Below are 24,629 nucleotides of genomic sequence, written 5' to 3' on the forward strand. Positions count from 1 at the left end.
TAAATGAAATATATACGCATTGTTAATGAGGGTACAGAAGAGGAATGTTTGTTAAATATTTACAGTACTTTAAATAGAAAAAGGAAAAACAGTACTGACTCCTAAAAAAAAAAACGGGTAAGCTGGTCAACCTAGTATAATACTGATAAAATAAATGCCTTAAAGGAACATTACAGAATTGGTAGGAAAAAACTTGTCTTAGTTCACAGATTTACATGAAACTGTACACGGTCTAAAGATGATGATAGTAGAAACACCCCTTGAAATATTTCTGTTTGAAATGTGATATTTTGATGAGAAATAAATAAAACTAATTGTCCGTTTAAAGTATATCGCATAGTGAGTGTTTTACTGTTTTTTTTTCTTTTTTTTAATGGATGTCATGCAAAAAATATGTTATAAGTTTTTGCACTACAGTATAATAAAAACTTGTTATTATTGGCTTATTATTTTGACTAAAAATTACGTCCAGCAAACCAAAGAATACTGGTCCCTCCATGTCCAAAAAGTCCTAAATAACAGCTCTGGTCCAAACCAGACTCGTAAGTTGTTTTATGTTAAAGCCATTATACACTTACGGTACAGAAAAGAAGAAAAACAAGTTTACAGATTTACAAATAATTTACAGGGCTTACAGAAGTTACTGGTGAAAGACTTCTCTTGAAATATTGTTCCATGAAATGCTTTACTTTTTGGGAAAACATTAAAACAATATCAATTCTCGATAGCGAGAATTACAGATTTATTTTAAACATTATGTCATGACACAACGAAACGCGCGGAAACAAGAGTGGGTTTTCCTGTTATTTTCTCCCGACTCCGATGACCGATTGAGCCTAAATTTTCACAGGTTTGGTTATTTTAAATGCAAGTTGTGACACACGAAGTGTTGGACTTGGACAATTCTGTTTACCGAAAGTGTACAATGGCTTTAAATAGTTTACAAAAATATAAACCATCATCTTAGTTTTTTAAGTTTTGCATTGAGCCCTGTTCTGTTACCACGGTAACATGTATGCACATGTAGTAGCACCATTCCACACCTAACAAAGTCTGTAAAGAATAGATTTAAACATAACTTTAAAAACAAAAACATTCTCAAATACTATATATTTGGATCACCATATATAGTTTCAGAACACAACTCAACAAAATGAAAGACAGAGTTATAACATTAAAGTACTTGTAAAACATTGCTATATTAAGTATTAGGTCCTATATTTCAAACATAGTTCCACATCTTGCAGGAAATACTGTATGTCACCTGCTAGCACTTCACTGAGTGACGGACATGCGCACTATATAAGAAGCCACTATTATTATCATTAGCATAGGGCTTCAGGTTGCTGTTTAAGCTACGCAAGCTTTTAAATGGCGAGAACCCTGAGCACAGGGTGTACAGCGCTTACCACAGGGTGTACAGCGCTTACCACATGTTAGCGCAAACCAAATAATATTTACAAGTACTAACTTCGAGGATTCGATAGTTCCAAACAAGAACCAGACAGAAAATTTAGAGAAAAAAAAAACAATCTTCTTAAAACTGGCCTTTGAGAGACCACATAAATTTGAACAGAGATTTTTAGAAGTCAGTTGCACTTAAAAAAAGGAAAACAAAAAAACAAACCCAAAAATCAGTTGACTGGCTTCAGAGGCAATAGCATTGTAGCGAGGTACCAATGTTTTGGTGAGGTACCACTTCAATGCTGTTATGATACCGCAGACTCCTTTGCCCTGACTTCACAACGTGGCATCTGTCCATCAGTGGTCTGCTATTTTGCATGCATGAAAAGGTATGATGTACATCTAATGCCTGGGTGGGGCTTCAATGAGGCTTCACAAGCGAGGTTCTGACGTCTGAGGCTTAAATGCGTCTTCTTGAGTGTGATTCTGTCCTTCCAAGGCTTTAGTGAGATGTAGGGCTTAAAGAGGCTTCACAAGTGAGGTTCGGACTTCCGAGGCTTCATAGAGGTTCTTATTCTATAATGAGGTTTCTATACTGATTGTTCTCCTTCCTCCCGGTGAAGCATACAACGAGTGTTTCTTCTCAGGGTCGGACAGTCCGTAAGGGTCGGAGGGATTCCTCTCGTTGTATTTATCTTTGGCAACCTCGACGAGTTTAGCCTCTTCTGCTTTGCCCGATTCCTGAACCATCATCGTGAAGAGGCTATCTTCCTTTTGGAGCAGAATGTAGGGTTCGTCGAATTCTACTAACCTCCCAGCATCGAGGACCTGTAGGATCATAAGAATGGAACTCAACTTGCTTAATGGGGTAAGGTCTCCATTTGGTGGTTTTATTAATGTAAGGAGCACAAGTGCGCCCTCAGTGTTGAAGTTTTTGGAATTAACATTATACGTGTGAGGTTCTTAAACTGAAGACCTGGGCCAAATTTCATAACACTTGTAAGCCGCCGTTTTGCATGCTTACGGAGCGTCCCTTAGTAGAATTTCTATTTCATAAAGCTGTTTACTGTAAGCCAGTATAAATGCTGTCTAACCTGCAGTTCGCACATGAGTGACGTAACAATGCAAATCTGTGGTGATTGGCATGCGCACCTAGAAATGTTCTGCTAACTTGAGAAATCATGGTGAAATACGATTATGCTCATGCACACTTATCTGCTACAGTAAGCACACAAATTTGCTTACCAGTAAACAGCTTAATGAAATAGGGTCTTGAGCACAAGCTCAATGCATAAAATGAAGCGACTTACCAAGACTCTATCCGAGTCCATAATGGTGTTGAGTCGATGGGCGATGGTCAAGACAGTGCAGTGCTTAAAGCGCTCTCGAATGGTACTTTGTATTAAACGGTCCGTCCTAAACAAAATTCAAAGTAAAAAACAATTGTTTTTATTTCATTTATTAATTCTGGTTGTGAAGCCAAGAATTCCCAGAAACTCTAACTTTCTTCATTATACTATAATGAACATACTACTACTAGAAGCTTTATTTAATGACGGTAACTAGGTCACCTAAAAAGATGATTTTCAATGGGCCACCCTTAACAAGTACAATCAATATACATCAAATGAGTACACAATAAGATATGATACTACAAGAAGACAATAACAAGTTGGAGTGAAATTGCAAAGAACAAGCATTAAAAAGGCAACCAATAGTTTTTACTCATTTCTCAAAAATTACAGCACCTATGAGTCAGTAAGTAAAATGTTAAGGAAAGTCTGTGGACATCTGGTGTTTAAGGCAAGTTGACTGAGATTTGTGTTAAGGAAAACTTGTATTAAAATTTGTAAGAAAGAAGGGGGGGTGTTTTACCTGACATCTACGTTAGCAGTTGCTTCATCCACAATCAGGATCTTGTTCTTCCTCAGGATCGCCCTGGCCAGGCAGAGGAGTTGTCTTTGTCCAACGCTGAAGTTTGTTCCTCCCTCCGTTAGGATTGCCTCCAGCTTCTCTGGTAACTCTTCCACTGCCGGCTTCAACTCAACCTAAAAGAAACGACAAGCGCTTGTTTTACAAACTACCACATAATAATTTGGGGGGCTAATCGTCCTTACTCGCAGCTAAGAGCTGAATTGCGAAGGACGCGGCTACAACGTGTTCGAGAAAAAGGCATGCCCGCCACATCAACCCATTATGACCACGGAGCACAGCCAAGATCGAAGTGTTTGATTTTTCCCGAGGGAGGCCCTGGCCGGGAATCGAACCGGGGTCACCTTAGTGAGAGGCGAGCGCTTTACGCACAAGCCCACCCCAATGCATCATGTGCGACTGTATACCAAGGTGTAGGCCTTTTCTGTTTCAGAGGGCGGCTGTGAACAACTTGACTTGTATGTAGTCTATTTAGGAACTTCCATGCTCTCCAGTCCAGCCTATGTCCAGGGGTCAACCAACTAAAGCACAGTTATCCATTGGACATAGGCAAGACTGGAGAACAGGGATGTCCCTCAATAGACTAAGTACAGAGATGGGACGATGCAAGACAACCATGAAGAAATGGGGGTAACAGTATTCAAAATTTTTCACAGAGGAAAAACTGTGAATAATATACGGATTAATGCCAGCAATGTACCTCTTCTATAGCTCTCCATATGTTTGCATCCGAGTGCTCATTAAATGGATCGAGGTTTCGTCTCAGGGTTCCACTGAACAACACTGGGTCCTGGTGACATAGAAACAAAATAATAAATAAATAAATTCTCATAGCTTAATCAACTTTGATATTAAGGGTTTTGTTAACTTTGTGTAGGACACAAAACACAAACGTCCACAGATTGACATTAAACTTACAGGGCTTAAAGATAATGATAGAAGAAAGCTTCCCTGAAAATATTACTTGCCGAGGTGTTGTAGTTTTTGAAAAATGAGTTCCACAATCTAGCCTTTTGAATATGCACAGGAATACTATTCAAAAGAAACGGTGCAGCGCATGAAAATGATCTGTGACCATAACAAATGAAGTTTCGAACAATCTGTGTGCCACTGCAATTTCATTATTCATGTTAGTACTGGTGTAATATGGTGAGAATGAGGCAGACAAGAATGTCTGGCAACGGACTCCTACCTGTGGAATGAAGGAGACTTTCTTGCGTAGATCATGCAGACCAATCTTGGCTATATCGATTCCGTCGATCTTGATGGTACCCGTCGGCTCAGCTAGTCGCATTAAGATGGTCATTAAGGAACTTTTGCCTGCTCCGGTTCGACCAACGATCCCAACCTATAAGACGAACAGTTCAAAACAAATTTAAAATTCTTCACATTTCTCTTGAACCTTGGCCTGTTTCTACAAAGCACTGGAAATCGACAAACAGTGGGACGATCAACGTAATGTATACTGGTTAATAAAACTCAAGTTACCTTCTGCGCTGTGTGTTACGCGTAGTGCCTAACCTGAGCCATGTAACCTTGTATCGCATCACGTGGTAGGTTCTTGACCAATAAAACTTCACAATCTGTTACCACTACAAAACTGTATGCCAAGAAGTTCTTCTTCTATAAAAAAATACAGACTTTCTTAAGAAGCAAAATACATACAAAAGCTCCTCTTTTTTTTTGGGGGGGGGGGTTAACAAAAAAACAGAATTTCCGGTTAAAGGATTTGGGTAATTTTTGTAAACACAAGACACAATGTCACGAAAATATGTTTTACATGCTAAAATAATTTTTGTGACTTGTTTTACTCATTTTTCAAAAAAACTACAGCACCTCATTAAGTTATATTATTAATAAGGGAAAGTTTCTACCATTATTATCTTCATATCATGTAAGTTTAATGTAAATCTGTGGACATTAATTATGTTTAGTGTCCTACAAAAAGTACCCAGATTTAAGGAGCAAAACATACAGTTAATTTTTTTGGGGGGGGGGGGTGGTGGAGGTAAACCAAATTGCTAAGTCTGTTGTCCTTTGGTACTCTGATTACCTTCTCCTTTGCTCTGATGGAGCAGTAGATTCTCTTGATGACTTGCGGTCCATCCTCGCCGTACCTTAATGAAGCGCCCTCTAGTGTTATTAGACCATACTTGGGCCACTCCGGTGGCGGTTTGAGTTCCATCTCTAATGGCGCCTCTGGTTCAATATCGATGTATTGGCAGACTCGCTCCACTGACGTCATCTGAAAAGGGAAAATTTAAACTTAACGCTGTACACTCTTGGTAATTGTTGGCATAAAAACGTTCTTGGTTAAGAGCAATGGAGAGCTGTTGATAGTGCAAAACATTGTAAAAAACAATTTCCTCTATTAAAGTAACATAGTTTTTGAGGCATCTGAAATCATACAAATTTAATGCAACAAGGGCGTTTTGTCTTTCATTATTCTCTTGCAACTTCGGTGAACAATTGCGTAAAAATGTTCACAGGTTTGTTATGCTGTGCATATGTTGAGATAAACCAAGTGAGAACACCGGTCTTTGACAATTACCAGGTGTGTCCAGTGCCTTTTAAGGGTTTTGATACCTTTTGACCATGGCATGAATACCACTCACTGTGCAAGAAGATGTAGATAATATAATTTACTTGTAGAAGTTTCAGCTTCATTGGTCGTCAAGTTTTTGAGAAAAATGTGAAAATCAGATGTTTTCAGGAGAGTCGCGAATGTTCATGTTTGGAAATAAATGCGAGTTTTGAATTTAATTTAATTTAACTTTTCATTTTTATGGAAGCAGGACTTGAACCCACACTCAGATGACCACACCACAAATATCAGCAAAACTGCTTGCGGTTGCCACGTTGATGTTTACTGACCTGATTCTCAACCTCTGCACTTTGTCTTACTCCCCACTGAAAAGCTCCCATCAGATTGATTGCATACGTCAGTGACAGGCCAATCACACCAGAGCTCAGACTTAGAACTGCAACAAAAGAACAAAACCACAGGGTTAGGAGTGCAGGCGTGATGCTTCACAGAGGCAACGATGACGATTGCCTCCATGCCCCCTGGTCATTGCCTTGGTGCCCTTGAAATAGAAGTAGGAATTTAAAATTTCCTCATAGGGTGCCCTTAACAGTTAAGTGGGGAAAATACAATAGGTGTCATTGCCATTTCAAAAATGAAGCATACAGGACTGTGAGTATCTGGAACTTTGGCACTTGCCCTTTAAGCAAAGAATGGTCAAAGAATTTTGACGTAGAAATTTGGCGGTTAGCAGAGCCAAGACAGTGGGCCCTGGGTCTATTACCATAAAGCTTGTAAGCACAAAATAAAATGCTAGGCAAAGGAACAGGTTAGCTTACATTCCATTAATTTTGCATTGCTACAACTGATGGTTCTGCTCAGAAAATAATTTGTTTAAAGGCAGTGGACACTATCGGTAATTCTCAAAATAATTATTAGCATAAAACCTAACGAGTAATAGGGAGCTGTTGATAGTTAAAACTTTGTGAGAAACGGCTCCCTCTGAAGTGGAATAGTTTTCGCGAAAGAAGTAATTTTCAACAAATTTGATTTTGAAACTTCAGAATTAGATTTTGAGGTCTCGAAATCAAGCATCTGAAAGCACACAACTTCGTGTGACAAGGGTGTTTTCCTGTCATTATTATATCTTTATTATAACTTTGACGATTAATTGAGCTCAAATATTCACAGGTTTGTTATTTTATGCATATGTTGAGATACATGTACACCAAGTGAGAAGACTTGTCTTTGACAGTTACAAATAGTGTTAGGTGTCTTTAAGCATTTTTTTCCGAGATGCCCTATTGGAGTTCAAAATACCAGTGACTTACAGTCGGCAGCGAGAACGCTCGAGAAACACACACCACAGATGAACATCATGCTGAAGAAATCCAGCTGGACGCCGAACCATCTAGAGGTGGCCAGAAACATGAACCAGGCCTCAGTGTGTCGATCCTGGTATTCGTCGAATGCGTTAATGAAGCGCTGCTGGGACTTAAAGGCCCTGACCGTACTCAGCCCCGTCAGTGATGCAGACAGGTGAGAGAAGACTGGACTCCGTGCTGTGGAGAGAAGAAGAGCAATTTTACTTTTCATTTATTTTTATTTTTTATGCAAGTCGCCAGACACACAAGGCCTGAAGGCCACTTCAAGGTGTGGGCTACAATTGATTTTTCCAGAGGCCGTTGCCACGTACTCCTAGGGCTGAAACAGGGTTAACCTCTTCCCCAGTCCATAAGGATGTAGGCTTGGGTATCATCAATCAGAAGCCTGGCCGGTAGAGCAGAAAGCACTACCTCCCCAATTTTCAAAGCAAGTGTCACAATCGGAATTCGAACCAACACTCTGTTGATCAAACACCAAAGCTTGAAGCTCTTAACAGCTCAGCCATGACACGCCACAAATAATAATAATAATAATTTTAGGGGGCTAATCGTCCTTACTCGCAGCTAGAGCTGAATTGCGAAGGACCCGGCTACAACGTGTTCGAGAAGCAGGCATGCAAGGGCGCATTCAGCTGCCAGCCACATCAACCCATTATGACCACGGAGCACAGTCAAGATCGAAAGTGTTTGATTTTTTTCCTGAGGGAGGAAAACCGGATAGTCTGGAAAACCTCTGTGGCACAAGCCAACCGTGCCACCATAACTAGATATTAGAAGAGGCAGTGCATGGAAGGACGTGTTGCTGGTTGCGCTGGGAGAGAGAGGCCGAAGGCTTGGTGGACTGACAACATTCAAGCACTCAAAAGAATAACTATGTTGGTTAATTTGCTCTGTATCCATTATATTTTCTTTCATATCATTTTCAATAACCATTTTCCTGACCAATTCTTGATTGTCTTTGACTTTAAATAATTGTACTTCATATTTGTATTGATGTCCTTTCTTTTTACTAATATGGAAATAAATGTTGATTGCATTGAAGTGACTCACCATTTCCCTCTAATCTCTTGACGCTTCTTGAGGAGGCGAGGTAGAATTTCCTGACGCAGTAGAAGATTAAAAAGAGCGGCAGAGTAAAGGCCAAACAGAACGGATTGAAGATTGAGATGACGACAACGACGGATATGGTGAAAACGGTAATCTGCGCAAACAAGAAAAGCATCATTACCAAAGGATATTTATTTTGGTTTTACCCAAACACCGATGTGTGTTAGCACTGTATACTCGGTACTTTCCCAGAGTCCTTTGAAAAATGTCACAGGCATGTTACTCGGGTGGGATTCGAACCCACAACCCTTGCAATACTAGAGCAGTGTCTTACCAACAATACTACCGAGATTGCCCGGCAGCTACAGGCATTTTGAATCCAGTTTTGAGTCACAAAATGGCGTGCCGTGTTTAGTTCACGACTTACGGAAAACCATGCAATTTCAAGGCAAAGTTGTGTGGATCGTTATATTCCACTTTTAAAACATCTCTCTAACCATATGAATTATATAGCAAACGGTTTTAAATGCTTTTCTGAGACCAACTCGCCCCTTCCAAGGCACTGTGTCCCTTTAATATTATAGCATTGATATCGCTCAACATGGACTTCTCTTTCTTGTTATAGTTTCGTACCTGAAGGAAGTCGGTGAGTGTAGGTGGTAGGAGCTCATCCATGTAGCCAGTATCTTTTGCAAAACGGTTCAGAATTCGACCTGGTGGCATAAAAATAGCGAGTTTTTATAAATAAAATTTAAAAAGAAGAAAAAGTTTTTGCTCTTTAGGGTCTTGTATAAACACGAGGCAACTTTTCTAAGCAACTTGGAGTCAACGAACTGTGTGCAAGCTATAGGACCACCTTGGTAGCACAGAAGTAATTTTTCTAACATTGTCTTTCGAGCCGTAAGAAAAATAGGCGAACATTGAAATGTGAATGGTTTTTCTTCTTGGAAATTGCTGAGAGCTGGTTGCCTGTACATTGCCTTGTGTCACACAGCCCTTAGGCTTTTCTCTCACTCTTAAAAAGAGATATAGGTAAAAAAAAATAATAAAATAATTTCCCTGATCATGTTCATTTTCTATGTTATTTTATACAACATCCAAAAGCGCAAGCGCCAATTACAGGACGGATAAAAATATTAAACGTTATAAAACTTTTTCCGTACCAACTGGATTGGTATCGTAAAACTGCATTGGTGCTCTGATGACAGCGGCGAACATTCGGTTATGCAGCACTCTGGCCGCTGTGATGAAGATGATAAAAGTAAGGAAACTACGAAGGAAGAGAGCTGCGATGGTCACGCCGCACAAGATGGCGTAGATCTTGATGTAGCCGAGTTGTTCCTCGTATACTTCGAAGATGAAGTCGTCCTGTACCGCCAAAAAAGGTAGAGTAGATGTTAATAAGAATAATAATAATAATATAGAATCACTATAAATAGGCCAACTATAATAATAATATAGAATCACTATAAATAGGCCAACTATAATAATAATATAGAATCACTATAAATAGGCCAACTATAATAATAATATAGGATCACTATAAATAGGCCAACTATAATAATAATATAGAATCACTATAAATAGGCCAACTATAATAATAATATAGAATCACTATAAATAGGCCAACTATAATAATAATATAGAATCACTATAAATAGGCCAACTATAATAATAATATAGAATCACTATAAATAGGTCTTATCTCTTCAGTCTCCCGACGATGCCTAGAGCAAGCTTGTAGAAACGTTGACACCAATTTAAGAACAGACTCCGCAGTAGTGCATTTAATAAAGGGCCGTTGAGCTAAATTAGTAGTCTCAGCTAATTTTGTATACCTTCTGACCAGGTAGTAGCCAAAAAGCAGGACAGTTCTTTTCAGAAATGAGAAGTCTCACGAACAACCCGATAATAAATCTACTCCGCAGTAGTCAATACAAGACAGTTCTCTAAAGAACAAACTCTACCTGGCAAGTAGATACACACATGGTGTTATGGTGTTGATCTCTTTTTTGTATAGCACCTCATAAATAATTGGTATTAATATATATTTTACTGATAAAAAGTGGAATCACAACAATTAAAAAAAAAAGCATAAATCTCACAAACCTGACTGGTGTTGTTCTTTGCTGCCAGAGACTGATCTTCGGCTGTTGCCCACTGAGATAACCACCACTCCGTCACGGCAAACATGGCCTAGGAAAAAGCACAAAGAGAAACTATTTCATTTATAGATCCAAAGTTTTCCTCCCAATAATTCAAACCTTTAAACCTCAACTAATAATTATAGACAATAAAAGAAGTGCCTCGTATTTATAACAAGAAAGAGCTGCCATAAGAGCACTAAACTCATGCTCTGGTGATTCTGTTCAGCAGAGTGTGGGTTCGAATCCCGGTCGTGACACTTGTGTCCCTGAACAAGACATTTCACTATAACTGTTTCTCTCCACCCAGGGGTAAATGTGTACCTGTGAAGGCAGAGATGGTTCTTGTGATTGATTTAGCCGCATATTTGTTGGACAAGGCTGTATGCTCCCCAGGGAGCTGAGATGGTTTAAGGAATTATTTAAGGCCCAGTGACCAAGGGTAGTAATGTTGGAGCGCCATGAGCGTCACTGCGTGACGGACCTGAGCCCTATATAAGAAGCCGTTATTATTATTAATATTATATTTAGATTGTACTGGGATGAGCTACTCGTTGTGTAGTCGAGCCTCATTTGAATGTTCATGTGCACACAGAATGGGTCCGTTTTGAATTGTACCCAAACTTTTGGATCCAGCTTACCTGGGCACCGACCATGAGAAGGAAGAAACAGAAGAGAAGGAGTTTACCGGCGCCAGCTGTGTAGTACCTCCAGTACACTCTCCAGTCTACGGTCCCGAGGGCTACCTCTTCAGGAACTATGGCCACTGGCTCCTCAACCTAAACAAAAAATAAATAGTATTAAAAAATACTTGAGACAGTTTATCCATTCTGATTGGTCGAGGGGGCAGTTGCCATGTTTAAACGTGCAATATAAACACGGCTGAAAGTTAGGACCAGTAACTCATCCTAACTTAGGAATGGTCCTATCTCTTAGCATTGCCTAGGACTAGTCCTAAGTTAGGACTACCTTTGTGAAATCGCAAAGAGAATGCGTTCCATTGGTTGAAACGCTCATTCAACCAATCGAGGGTGTGCATCTGTATTACATTTGCACTTTCAGCAATGCCCTTCTAAACTTACCTCGTAATGGCCAACAGAGGAACAAAGAGAACTCTTCGAGGTTGTGGACATCTGTCTCTGCAACGACCTGAGCTCTTCTCCCTCCCCATCGTAATCGCCCTCCAAGGATTTCTTCTTGAGGAGCGACGCAAAGTCCACACCGTGCTCTTGTAAGTCCTGATAAGTTCCGTAGCCAGCTACTTTACCCTGCAGTCAGAAAAAATTTACTAAATTGTATGCATTGTTCACAGGTTATCAAGAAAATTAGGCGGTCGGATTGCACAATCATAGTGGGTTTGCATTGTGACTTTGTTAATTGTCGTTTCGGTTTGGGTACTGTTTTGTTGGTGCACAGATTGACAATAAAGTACACAATGTAAAGATAATGATGGTGGATGGCTTCCCTTAAAATACTACTTACTAAGGAGCTACAGTGTTTGTGAAATGACTAAAAAAAATCTTGACAAAAATAATTTTCACCTCAGCACAAACCAAAGATCCCCGCTAATCTGTGAAATACACTTAGCATAAGTGCAGATTTCCCTGCTTTTGCAAGTGCCTTTTCTTTCCCACCATGCAAAGTTTCTAATCCATGACTTGGGTCAGAACAAAACACAATTTGGAGCTTTGGGTTTGGTTAGTTCTCACTACCGTGCGGGTCTTACCTGGTCAAGAATAAGTATTTTATCGGCCAAATCCAAGAATTGCAGTTGATGGGTCACCAAGATCCTTGGCTTAGTTTTCAGAAACTTCAAGATACACCTGCAAATTAATAATATTAGTAGTTACACTTAAATAAATAAGACACTCAGGTCGGATACGCCTGCCTTTTGGGGGGGGGATATGAAGTAAAGTTTTGAAGGTATAGCTGGTATCAACTCATCAACCACCTTGTACATTAAATTAAGACATTTATTACTTGGAAATTGTCAAACGTCTTACTTTTCAAAGAGATGTCTTCCAACAGCTGGATCCACAGCACTGAGGGGGTCGTCAAGTAAATACACATCAGCGTCGCTGTAGACTGCCCTGGCAAGGCTGACCCTTGCCCTTTGACCTCCACTGAGGGTCACACCACGTTCACCGACAAGGGTCTGGTCACCGTGAGGTAATAACTCAATATCCTAGAATAAATGACATAATAATAACAGCTAGTTCTTTAACATCACATTTATTTTTAAAACTAATTCTCAATGCCGTTTATATTATCATTGGGCCAACAACATTACTGTAATCTTTCTCAGCTCCCTGCTTTACTTCTTCAAAACAAATTTCATACTCAAGGAGATTTTGAGATAAATCCTGAAATCAAACAAAAAATCCTGAAAAATCATTGTACAAGCAGATGCACCTACGCCTAACACCCAAATAATAAAAAAATAAATAGAGCCCAAAAAATCAAATAAAAAAAATTAAAAATTAAACTCACTTAAAAAAAAAAAAAGAATTATTCAAATCAATGAAAATCAATATTTTCCTCATTTTGAGTTTGGATGGGTAAGCATAACACACAAGAACGTCCCAACGTGTAACGAAAACTCAACGAAGACTAACCCGTCTGAGAGCACACTGCCTGATAATGCGATGGTACCTCACCGGCTCATAAGGGCTTCCAAAGAGGATGTTGTCTTTGAGTGATCCGGACAGGATCCAGGGTTGTTGGGCTGTGTACCCGACCTTCCCTTGCAGGCTGACGACCCCAGATATAGAAGGAAGCTCACCGAGTAATGCCATGAGAAGGGAAGACTGTAGCCAAATCAATCAATCAAATCAATCAATCAATCAAATCAATTATTCAGTCAATCAATCAATCAAGTCACTTAAATCATCCAATCAAACAATCAATCATACAATCAATCAATCCATCAATCAATTAATTAATCAATCAATCAAACAATCAAGACAATCAATCGAATGAATCAAATCCATCAATTAATCAATCAAATCAAATAAACCAATCAAATCCATCAAATCAATCAATTAATAAATCAATCAGTCAATCAGACATTCAATCAAATCATTCAATAAATCAATCAATCAATCAATCAATACAATTAATTTATAAATCCATCAAATAGTAAAATAGTCAATCAATCATTTAATCAACCAATCATCAGGCAGTTCATCAAGCAATAAATCCTTCGTCAGGCATTTCAATCATCTGAGCTGCTCAAGAAGAAAACATTGCTTTTCATTTTTCTGTGAAGCAAAACTAAGCAGGATACCAGTCCCATTTTGTACCAGACAGTTTGTATTTTAGCTGGTAACCTTATTCTGGAAAGGAAATATTTGTTGTGCTTAGCAACTGTTTATGGTTAACAAGCAGCTACATATGAAATCGGACCAAGACTGCATGCATATATGTCCAAAGAATTTATTGCAAAGACTACAAAATAAAATCTTTACCTTTCCGCAACCAACAGGGCCGATGACGGCTAGCAGCTCTCCGGGTTCCACACTGAAGCTGACGTTTTCAAGAGTACCTCCATCAACATCCTAAGTGAAAATCACAAAGAATAAGAACACCATTCAGGTCTGATTCTGTAATGCTGTGAGAGCAAAGTAGATTTTTTCTCTAATGAAGAGAACGTCTCTATTTAGCCCTTTTGTAGAATGGTAGGCACAATACTACAGCAATAATAGGTTTGGGAAAATCAGTCCGTATACACCCAAACCAAACAGTGCACTCATAGTGTGTCCACCATACATGTATTCAAAAAGGCTAATGAGGTGAAAGTTTACTCTTTTGGGGAGAACTAGGAAAGGCACAGTCCAAGAGCGTGAAGACAATTGACTTCATATCAGGCCGAGTAGATTCAACAGCATGTAAATCTACAGAATATAAAACTCAAAATAAAAATGTATAGAATAAAAAAAGTACAGAGTAAAAATATACAGAATTTTAATCTACAGAATGCAAATCTACAAAGTAATAAAATTACAGAGTAAAAGTTTACGGAATGTTAAGTTATAGGTTATTGTAATGATTTACCCAACTTCAAAAGGTGCCTAAAACTAATTTTCCGTACCTTGGTCCATGAGCCGTTTAAATTATCCACAACAACTGTTGACGAGCCCCCAGCCACTAGGTGATTACCACAGGCATCGGGCCTAGGTTTCTGCATCTCATAGGTGAAAAATTGCTCTTCTTTCTCAGTGGGTATCGGACTGTTATGGGTTAGGAACGCAGTACTCGGCAAGGGCGACTCTACAGTTTCATCGGAGACGCTTTTTGTTGGATCCCTTGCATCCGCCTCGACATGATTCAACGCTGATGTCTTGTTTTCGTCTGCGGTTACCTGTAGGTCGTCTAATCGGACAGGAGAGTTCTTGAATTCCACCTCCGGGAGAGCTTGACCGTTTTCTGTTACCCTAGGTTGAGTCACTATCTCATCCATGAGGAGAAATTTCTGAGAAACAAAAAATAAATTCTAGGTTTGTTGGGTCTGATTTCTTAAAGCTGCTGAAGGAAGTTGTGGTTTAATGATAACTCAGAAAGCCAGAAATGAGATAGGCTGGACTTTTTGTGGTACTCTGGCCAGACGGACAACTGTGCAAAGCTTCTAATATTACTAAGACGGGAACCATTCACAACCCAACCAACAACAGGGGTGTGATAGTCTGTTGAGAAAAAAAAATGAACTCTGAGCGCAAAGTGCAAAAGCATGGAAGCTCAAAAACTAGCAAGCATGAAGTCCAACTATTATTAACATTGTATCCTAAAAGTAATCTGCTTCCTCTGTGCTACATGTAGGACAAGGCAACTGGTACTGACCTTGATTCGTCGAATAGAGACCAGACCTTCCGTGCCGTTCATAATCGCATACGGCAGAAAGAGAGCCGTGCAGAGCCTCGCTGCGTAAAACAGCGGCAGTACGGCGTAAACTTTGGCCGACACGACGGGGTTGCCGAGTATGGCATACATGACAAAAGTGGAGAAAACCATGAGCAATGGAGCCATGAAGAAGAACCCTAGGGTAAAGGCACGAAGGTACGATGTGTGCATTATCTTACGGATCTCTTTCCTAAACAAACAAATAAGACAAGTACATACATGTATAAGCAGATTTTAGCAGAAATTTTCACTTTGACTTCAAGGCACTGGACACTATTGGAAATTACTCAAAATAATTATTGGCACAAAACCTTACTTGGTAACGAGTAATGGGGAGAGGTTGACAGTATAAAACATTGTGAAAAACGGCTCCCTCTGAAGTAACGTAGTTTTTGAGAAAGATTCATTTTGAACGAAATTGATTTCGAGACCTCAGAATTAGATTTTGATGTCGTGAAATCAAGCAAATGAGAGCACACAACTTCATGTGACAAGGGTGTTTTTTCCTTTCAATATTATCTCGCAACTTCAACGAACAATTGAGTTCAAATTTTCACAGGTTTGTTATTTTATGCATATATTGAGATACACAATGTGAGAAGACTGGTCTTTGACAATTACCAATAGTGTCCAGTGTCTTTAAAGGCACTGGACACTATTGGTAATAATATTTGTAGTCACTTCAGGGGGTATACGCGATTTGTTTGCACTATCAACGGCAGTCTGTCACTTCTTTGCGGCGTAGATTTAAGTTGCTTTAAAGGTGGGTTGTATGGGCTCCTGTAAAGGTCTTATTTTCCGTGGTGGAAATGATGTCTGTGGAGGAAATGTGTTCCAGTCTTTAATAACTGTTTAGGGTATGAATGAATCTACCCTGGAAGTGATCCAGCACCCTGAAGCAGTAAAAAATATGGCGCATTGAATGAATTAAAAAGTTTGCAAACATTTATAAGAAAGTACTGAGTATACAGTGCTTACACACATCGGTGTATGGGTAAAAACCAAAATTAATATTTGTTTACTCGTCAAGTACATGTACACACCTTCTGGCCTCTGAGACCAAGCTTCCAAACGATTTCTCCCAAGCGTAGATCTTGATGACTCTAATTCCTGATATGATCTCGTTCATGATTCGTATTCTTGAGTCCGACAATAAGGCTGTCTTTGCTCTGCAAAAAAATACATTCAAAGGACAGTTGTTGGATGTTTGGTTTCTTAATTTTCAACTCAAGTAAATAGCATGTCATCAAACAATGGTTTAAAAAAAACTTGGGTGTAGCAGTAGAAAGCAGGGCCTGCATTGTTTTGGATCACCGGCCCGAGGCCAGTGGTTTGGTGTTTGGGCCAGTAAACTCAAGACAGGACAAGTCCGTTGGTCTTGTTTTTTTTTTTTCAACTTAACATCTTTGTCTCAAAGAATGACGTCCAAATGTTGAATTTGAGTCTCACAAATGTCTTTCAATATAAAAGAGTATCAATACAAAAAACAGAAGAGATATATCTTCTCTAAGTATTTACTTAAAAAAAAAACAGTTTAGTTGATAAAAGTGTGTTCTCATTTTGATTCTAGTCTCTTCTTATTTTGAATCTGGCCTTAAAACCCTGGTCCAGAGAAGATTAGGAGCTACACTGTCCTGCGGCCTCGTGGAATTCCCCCCACAAATCGAGCCCTGCAGCCGGTTTCACGAAACGCTAGGATTACTCCTATCTCGAGTTAGGACAAGTAACTAGTCCTAACTTAGTATTAATCTTGTTACAATGCAAGGCTTGGACTCATCTTAAGTCCTTAGATTAATCCCAAGTTAGGAAGAGTTTGGTGAAATCGATGGCTGGAAAGGTTGGAGAAGGCTTTACCTGAACTTTGAAAAGAGTTTGCCCATGTAAGCCTGCAGAGGGGAGAGCAATAAGAGAATGGACAGCCCTGCTAAGCATGACGGGCCAATCTGCCACCACATCAGGACTGTGACGACCGCCAGCTGGATAGGACCTATCCATAAATAGTGTAGGAAGTTAAACGCCTGTGTGGAAAGAAAGAAAAATAATCATAATATCCATGCTCCAAAGAAAAACGCAGAGATCGACCAGGTCAAGATCCTCTAAACATAGGTGTCCGGATGTTGTAGTCGAGATCGACCAGGTCAAGATCCTCTAAACATAGGTGTCCGGATGTTGTAGTCTTAGATAAGACAATGAAGGTGTTTCATCTAATTGACATCGCTGTACCGGGAGACAGCTTCGAAGAAGACGAAAAAAAAAGATCAACAAGTACCAAGACCTAACTAGGGAACGTAAGATTTGGCAGGTGAAAGTGAAAGTGGAAGTAGTCCCTGTTGTGGTGGGCACCATTCTAAAAGCACTGGGGAAACATCTAGATGAAACAGGGACAAATGTGAGGATAGATCTGTTACAGAAGGCGGGGCTTTGGGAGCAGCGAGGATCCTGAGAAAAACCCTGAGATCTAAAGGCTACTGGACGTAGCCTGACGTAAAACTAGTGGGGGTGGGGGTGGACATGGGTACCACTTACCAGATCGAACCTATTGACATCGTTGGACAAAATATTGACGAGTTGGCCAATGGTAGTTTCCCCGAGCGCCAAATGACTCAGTCTTAACGACTAGAATAAAATTAAAAAACACACCATCATTTAATCAGAGATTGATGTACATACTAAGAGGACCACTAAAGGGCATCCAGTGTTTCTCTTCTTATCATTTGAGAAAGACTCCACTGAGGAAGAAACGGGAAGACAGTTACAAGTTGTTTATGTGACTTTTGTATTTAAAGGGTTTGGGTATTTTTTTGTATTGTCCAAATATTTTTTATAAAACTGACACGATTTAAAGATAACGATGGCAGAAAGCTTCCCTGAAAATATTAGTTTGCTCATTTCTCATTAAAATTACTAACCTTTCATTTTGTAACTGAATAAAGTAAGTGATGTCTTTAAACCGAATAATCGGTGAACAGTTTGAATTAAAATGTTTGCCAACACCTTTGAAAGAAATAAAAAAGAAAAAAATACAAAGGTCCAGTCCTCTTCTTTATGGATCAACTGGTCTTTTTTTTTTTACTTGGCCTAAGTGCACTAGGCTCTTTTACGTGAGTTACACAACACACGGGACCAACGACTATAAATGAGACTAGAACATGGTGTACCTTTCTATAGATGAGACTAGAACAGGCAACTCTGACCCTCATTCCGACCCGACCGAAGCCGAAGAATGCGATGTGATGACACATTAAAATCCCGAAGGCACTCAACGAGATTCCAGCAGCACAGAGATAAGCTTCTAAAGGAGATATGATGTCCGTCGAGAAATAAAGGACCAGGCGACTTAAGAGCACAGGTTGGGCGATCTTGAAGACAACTTCCTACATACAAATATTAACATTAATAACAAGAAGGATGATATTCTCGAGGAGTTGCTGGCACGAATGAAACTGTTATCTTTCATTTGCATGCTGTGATACAGGTACTGTAGGTAAGATGAATTAATAATAGTCAGTTTTTATGTACAGCGCTTTACATGTTCACAGCCAAAGGGCATCTCAAAGCGCTTCCGACATTATTACACCATGTCACTGGGTCATACACTTCATTCCTTTAAACCATCTCAGCTCCCTGGGGAGAATACAGCCCAAATTTGCGCTACTCTGCTAAATCAATCACAAGAACCATCTCTGCCCTAACAGGTACCCATTTACCCCTGGGTGGAGAGAAGCAATTATAGTCATGGTGTAGGTTTGCACAGGGTCAAACAATGGTTTCAAAAGTGCTTTTGCGCAAAATGCTGCCAATCAAACCAGGAACGCCTTGGTTCTTTTACATGCTTTAAAAGTAAAAACACAAAGCCACGGCTTGAAGTCCCATCCAAAGGTACAATACGTATAAAAGCGAAGTTACCTCAAAAAATGCAGGTAGTCCATACCACATGAAACTCCAGCCGAACGTCTTCAGCAACGCTTGTGTGAGTGACGGAGGTTTACCTGTCTTTGTGCTCTTTATCAATTCTTTGTCCCACTCTCTAGAAAAATTAATCGAGTCAACAAATAAATCAATATATAACAAATCAACAACAGAAATCCCCACAGATAAGATGGAAGTGCGAAACAGTGTTCTCCTTTAAAGGTTTTTTTTTTTGTAAGATACAATTGCTCTGTGAACTTTTTTCTTAACAACTTGATTACTAATGAAGCTAAAACTTCTACACCTGTGTACACGTACATCTTCATTCACAGTGAGTAGGGATTCATGTCATAGCCAAAAACTTGCTGTTCAAAAGGTATCAAAACCCTTCCAGTGGTCTGCTGGCCAAATACTATGAAAGCCTAGCCTATAGATCCGTAGTAAACACCCCAGGACCAGTCAAAATTCACTTCAACTGGTCCTACTCGCTTGTTTAGCGTTTGAAAATCTTCCCTAATTCTTCAGATCGGACTTTTGGAAAAAAAGCTGACGGACCAGTGAAATGACTAGCTAGCTGGGCATGTTGGCTAGCAAAGTTAAGAGGGTGATGAGTCAATTCAAGTTGGGCCGACCAACCCCAGTCTTTCTGCATGCTTTATTTTGGCAATCAGACGCAAAAGGAATAGGGATTGTACATGTCGGCCTAAGGGTTAGAGTGCACTCTGAATTACATGTAACACTGGCCATTTTCTACTTAAGCAACTTGTACATAAAAAATGTAGACAAACAACTGTAACTACACTGTAGGCCTAGATGCACAAGGAACACTTCTGCAGCACTCAGCACTTGGGGGCAAGAAGGTGACTGCCTCCTTGCCCCCTGGTCATTGCCTTGGTGCCCTTGAGTTGCTCTACAGCAGAAATTTGCAATTTCCCCATACATCTAGGGTGCCCATTACCACCGAAAAAATGCCTTGGTGCCCTTGCCCTATTCAGAAATGTAGCATGCAGGCCTGAAGAGCTATCTTCTACTTTACCTTTGTACCGCAATACCCCAAGAACATACTGAGAAAAAATGAAATGTTAGGTAATGTAGAGTTGTTGTACCGCCCTCTATTGACTGTAGTTGTTAAGTCTATTAGTTGCAATCCAAGATGTCTGACCAATAATAAACGTATCATCATGAACCAGTCCAATCAAACATGTCTAAGTGTCTCAGTGGTTAAAGCCTAAACACCACAGGTATATTTCTTATTAGAGATTGCCTGCCAAAACTGGTTGTCTGTCCAATGTAAATCACTTCCTGTGACTTAAGCCTTAATTTAAGCACTAGACACCCTGCCCTCCCACTAACCCTAAAACTGTAACCTTACCAAAATGTGCTTTTGGCACCTCCCATCCCCCCCCCCCCCCCTGAATCATGCAACATCACACCATTTGAAAGGAAATGGGAAGTAAAACATGCTAGAATCACATGATTTCAGGAAATGAAATCATTCTGGCTGCTACACGTATGTCAGTGGCTCAAAGGTTACTTAATGGCCAAAATGTTAAAGAGATGCATAAAGGAACAGTACATTATTATTGGTTTTTGCTAACAAAACATTTACTGGAAATGGTGCCAGCACTTGTATGTCATTCACCACATTTAAACTGAAACCTATAGACAATGTGACCTATGTTTACATTCAAACCGCCCTCTGTTGACAGAACACTGTTCACGTCATGTTTTGCCGGGCAAAAAGACGCGCAGTCATGGTAAGACTGCATACACTTTCTAGCTGGCTGCCAAAACACAAAGGTTTTGCCCAGCGGTATGTGCGAATGATGTTATGGTTTTCGAGTGACGTCAGAGGTCTCTTTACCAAATAAGTTTTTAAGAAAATTCATTTGTTGAGTAATGACCAAAAAGGATATACCCTGCCTTTTAGCCGCTTTGTGAAATTTTTCCCAGTTTCTTTGAGTAAAACCTAAGGAATTAAAAAGACAGTTTTAATGTTACAAGACATAAAAACACTAATATATCAGGAAATATCATCAGTTTTTTTTACATCATACCTTTCTAGTTTTTCAGCGAGAATCTTTGACGAGTCTTCTGCTAAGACTTCGTATAAATCCTCTTCTTCTATTGGCTTTCTGTAACCTTTCTTGAAGAATGAGAACATCCAACTGTTTGGGAAAAAAATGCAAAATGCAACAAAAAAAATAATAAATAAATTTAGATGGCTGGAATTATAAACATAACCCTCAGAGGCCTGGTCTTGTAATTTTGGCGTCTTTAAAACTACCGACTTAATTTTAAAAGACACTGGACACTATTGGTAATTGTCAAAGACCAGTCTTCTCACTTGGGGTATCTCAACATTATGTAAAAAATAACAAACCTGTGAAAATTTGAGCTCGATTGTTGGTCGGAGTTGAGAGATAACTACGTGTATGAAAGAAAAAAACACCCTTGTCACACGAAGTTGTGTGCGTTTAGATGGTTGATTTCGAGACCTCAAATTCTAAACTTGAGGTCTCGAAATCAAATTTGTGGAAAATTACTCCTTTCTCGAAAACTATGTCACTTCAGAGGGAGCCGTTTCTCACAATGTTTTATACCATCAATCTCTCCCCATTACTCGTTACCAAGTAAGGTTTTATGCTAATAATTGTTTTGAGTAATTACCAATAGTGTCCACTGCCTTTAAAACTATCGACTTAATTTTTAAATAAAAAGAACTGCCATATTTTATCAGTTTGTACAATATGGGCAGGACTGTATGCTTCGTCTATGGAGGGCGAGGGCAAGGCATTTTCCGCCTGGTAAAGGGCACCTTACACTACAGGCTACAATGTATGACTATGAGAAAAATTTTAATTTCCGCTGTTTTTAAGAGCATTTTAAGGGCACCATAGACCAAGGCAATGACCAAGGGCATGGAGGCAATTACCTTTGTTGCCTACATTTCAATTAAGTATCATTTCTGTACGGTAAATACGAGGCTGAAATAGGCACAAAGGCTTAGCAGGGACAGGGTTGAATTCCCGTGTGATAAAGGCCCTCATCACACAGCAATTCGAACCTGCCTGTTTCAAACGGCCGTGAAAGAAAGTAGTTGTTACCCTTTTGATTCCCTTATTTTTAACTTTAGTTAATGGACAAACATTAAATTAATTGAAATTTGAACAATTATTTTTTATCTGCATACGGTACAGTTATAACGGTTCTGGGAGAATCATTCCAATAATTAAACTCTAAATTCCATCCTGCAATTAGTTACCACCTGCGACTTATCGACACCCATATAAATAACGAACCAGCAAAACAAATTAATAGGCCTACTTTGTATTTTAATTACATCAAGGAGAAATATTGGACTACCTCCAAGATTAATTCTGTTAATCCTGCGGAGCCTGTAGGCCTATCTTTTAATAACACAAATTAACTCACAAACACATTGTAACTTGTATTCATACAAAATAATATTCACAAGTTCTTCATGTAGTGCAGCCACTGATGATGTATTGTAGTGACACCTATTTATTTTTTCTTTCATTATTATCTCGCAACTTCGACGATCCAGTGAGCTCAAATTTTCACTGGTTTGTTATTTAATGCATATGTTGAGCACACAAACTTAAAGTGAGAAGATTGGTCTTTGGAAACTAAAATCAGGGCCCTACTGTTAATTAAAATGAACTGTTACTCATTTTACTGTTGTGTTGCATAAAAACAATAACACAATAGAATAATATAGTTTTTATAGGGCAAGCTAACCATCCTTACCAAAAGAAAAGTTTTGAGAAAACACCAGCCCGTTTCAGTGGATTCTCAATCCTTTGTTGTACATGATCAATAACTCCAGGTTTCACTCCATCATCAATTTGCTTCACTCGCTTGGAAAACTCCTCGGCATCACCGCAAACCGTGGTGTCATCCGCCATGTCTAGGCCCGTGTCTTCACCCATGCTCTCGGTCGGTGTGTCTGTCCCTTCGTCATCGTCACTTTCGTGTTGTGGAAGTGGGGCTGACCCCTTTCTTATCGCCTCGATGGACTCCTTTTGTGACATTGTTGTTTACTTTGGGTCGTTGAACGACCTTTCCTTTTGAACCACACTGAGCTTAAAACAATTTGGGGCACGTGACGGAAAACGTCTATAGAACTTATTGACCCATCAAAGTATGCCGCATGCAAAGTGCGGGTACGGGTTTTGTTGTTGCACAACTGTTAAAATCGCACATCAGTCACTTTTGCTGGAGGGCGCCCTTGCGATAGACCTTATCGCAAATACCAATGCGCAAGCGCAGACTGTTGAATGAGGTGCATTGTGGGATATATATGGATCAAATTTGGATACCAGCAAGACCACAATGTACCTAATTCCAAGCTTTACGCGCGCGCCCCGGTATTTGCGAAAAGGTCTATTACTAATGTAATAATAAACTCCCATAGCATACAGTGCAAATAAAACAAAAACACTTGGAAATCTCAAATCTGTTTATCAATTTACTCAATTCGTTTTAATCCTCTGCTTAAATATGCCGCATGGTCCGGATTTTTTTAGAAGTGTTATCACACAGTACGCCAGGGTTCACTTTTGCTGGAGGGCGCCCTTCAAAGGTTATGCAGGCTGCTGATGAAGGGTGCACCTATGCAAAATAATGCTAACAAAAATTCAATAATACACGTACTGGAAAAAAGTATTCATTGACTCTTGAACTTGAATCATCTGCACACTTTTATTTTTTATATCACTGGGGACCGTTGAATACTCCCCGGCTACAAAAGATCATTTTCATTCCTTCTGATCTTTATTGGTTTAAAAGTTGTGAAAGTTAGAAGACCAAGATATGCGAGAGAACGAAACTGAGAAAATAAGTTAAAAGTCAAAATGTTTTATTGGACATAAATATAATGATTGGTACATTTCACTAAATTCTATCTATTCTTAACCGTTGTAATGCTATCATTTTAAGAAAGGGAGTCAGCAATAAAAACGAGTTAATTTGGCAATGAAATCTAAATTAAATTTTCCAAATTAATACAACTCATGTTGATGAGATCACTGGGTGTAGGGGCATACTCGCTCATTGTAACAAACTGATCATCTTTGTATGCCCTCAAACTATTTTGAAGAATAACGTATTTGGGCCATGCAACTATGGCAAGTTACCTATAAAGCCTGTTATATTAGAGTAGAAAACACTTTATCTATAAGAAAAATAAAGGAAAAAAATAAAAAGGCGAACACCTTTTTGGAATTAAAAAATTAACAGGTTAGTTTTCTAATACATTCGTATAGGATTAAAACAATTCTACAGCTCACAATTCCAATAGTTTTGATTTGAAACAGGACTTCACGAGAAATAAGATGGAAGCCAATCAACAAATGGGGGTAGAAT

At 39.3% G+C, this 24,629-nt stretch overlaps 1 protein-coding gene across 1 annotated transcript; it reads right to left on the reverse strand.

Annotated features, from left to right (window-relative positions):
* Nucleotides 1–1,860: 1,860 nt before the first annotated feature.
* On the reverse strand, nucleotides 1,861–23,405 carry LOC117298415 (multidrug resistance-associated protein 4-like). The gene is made up of 27 exons (XM_033781666.1): nucleotides 23,013–23,405; nucleotides 21,299–21,409; nucleotides 19,239–19,359; nucleotides 18,491–18,706; nucleotides 17,859–17,948; nucleotides 17,187–17,350; nucleotides 16,376–16,501; nucleotides 15,273–15,522; nucleotides 14,527–14,907; nucleotides 13,904–13,993; nucleotides 13,052–13,243; nucleotides 12,440–12,621; nucleotides 12,163–12,259; nucleotides 11,519–11,704; nucleotides 11,078–11,215; nucleotides 10,402–10,488; nucleotides 9,456–9,660; nucleotides 8,926–9,005; nucleotides 8,296–8,446; nucleotides 7,192–7,422; nucleotides 6,211–6,317; nucleotides 5,390–5,581; nucleotides 4,529–4,684; nucleotides 4,037–4,126; nucleotides 3,280–3,452; nucleotides 2,715–2,820; nucleotides 1,861–2,232 (listed from the first exon to the last, which is right to left on the reverse strand). Exons 1-27 carry the CDS (start codon nucleotides 23,294–23,296, stop codon nucleotides 1,981–1,983), a joined length of 4,458 nt encoding a protein of 1,485 aa, XP_033637557.1. The 5' UTR covers nucleotides 23,297–23,405; the 3' UTR covers nucleotides 1,861–1,980.
* Nucleotides 23,406–24,629: the final 1,224 nt, after the last annotated feature.

Source organism: Asterias rubens, chromosome 13, assembly GCF_902459465.1.
Source record: "Asterias rubens chromosome 13, eAstRub1.3, whole genome shotgun sequence".
NCBI lineage: Eukaryota > Metazoa > Echinodermata > Asteroidea > Forcipulatida > Asteriidae > Asterias > Asterias rubens.

What these genes read in the sequence shown, in the direction of transcription:
- LOC117298415 (XM_033781666.1), bottom strand. Translation starts at nt 23,296, where the DNA reads ATGTCACAAAAGGAGTCCATCGAGGCGATAAGAAAGGGGTCAGCCCCA. An exon ending in CTCGCTGAAAAACTAGAAAG is followed by an intron (nt 19,360 to 21,298) that starts GTATGATGTAAA and finishes TAATTTTTCTAG; the next exon opens with AGAGTGGGACAAAGAATTGA. An exon ending in GTGCAGAGGTTGAGAATCAG is followed by an intron (nt 5,582 to 6,210) that starts GTCAGTAAACAT and finishes TTCCCTTTTCAG; the next exon opens with ATGACGTCAGTGGAGCGAGT.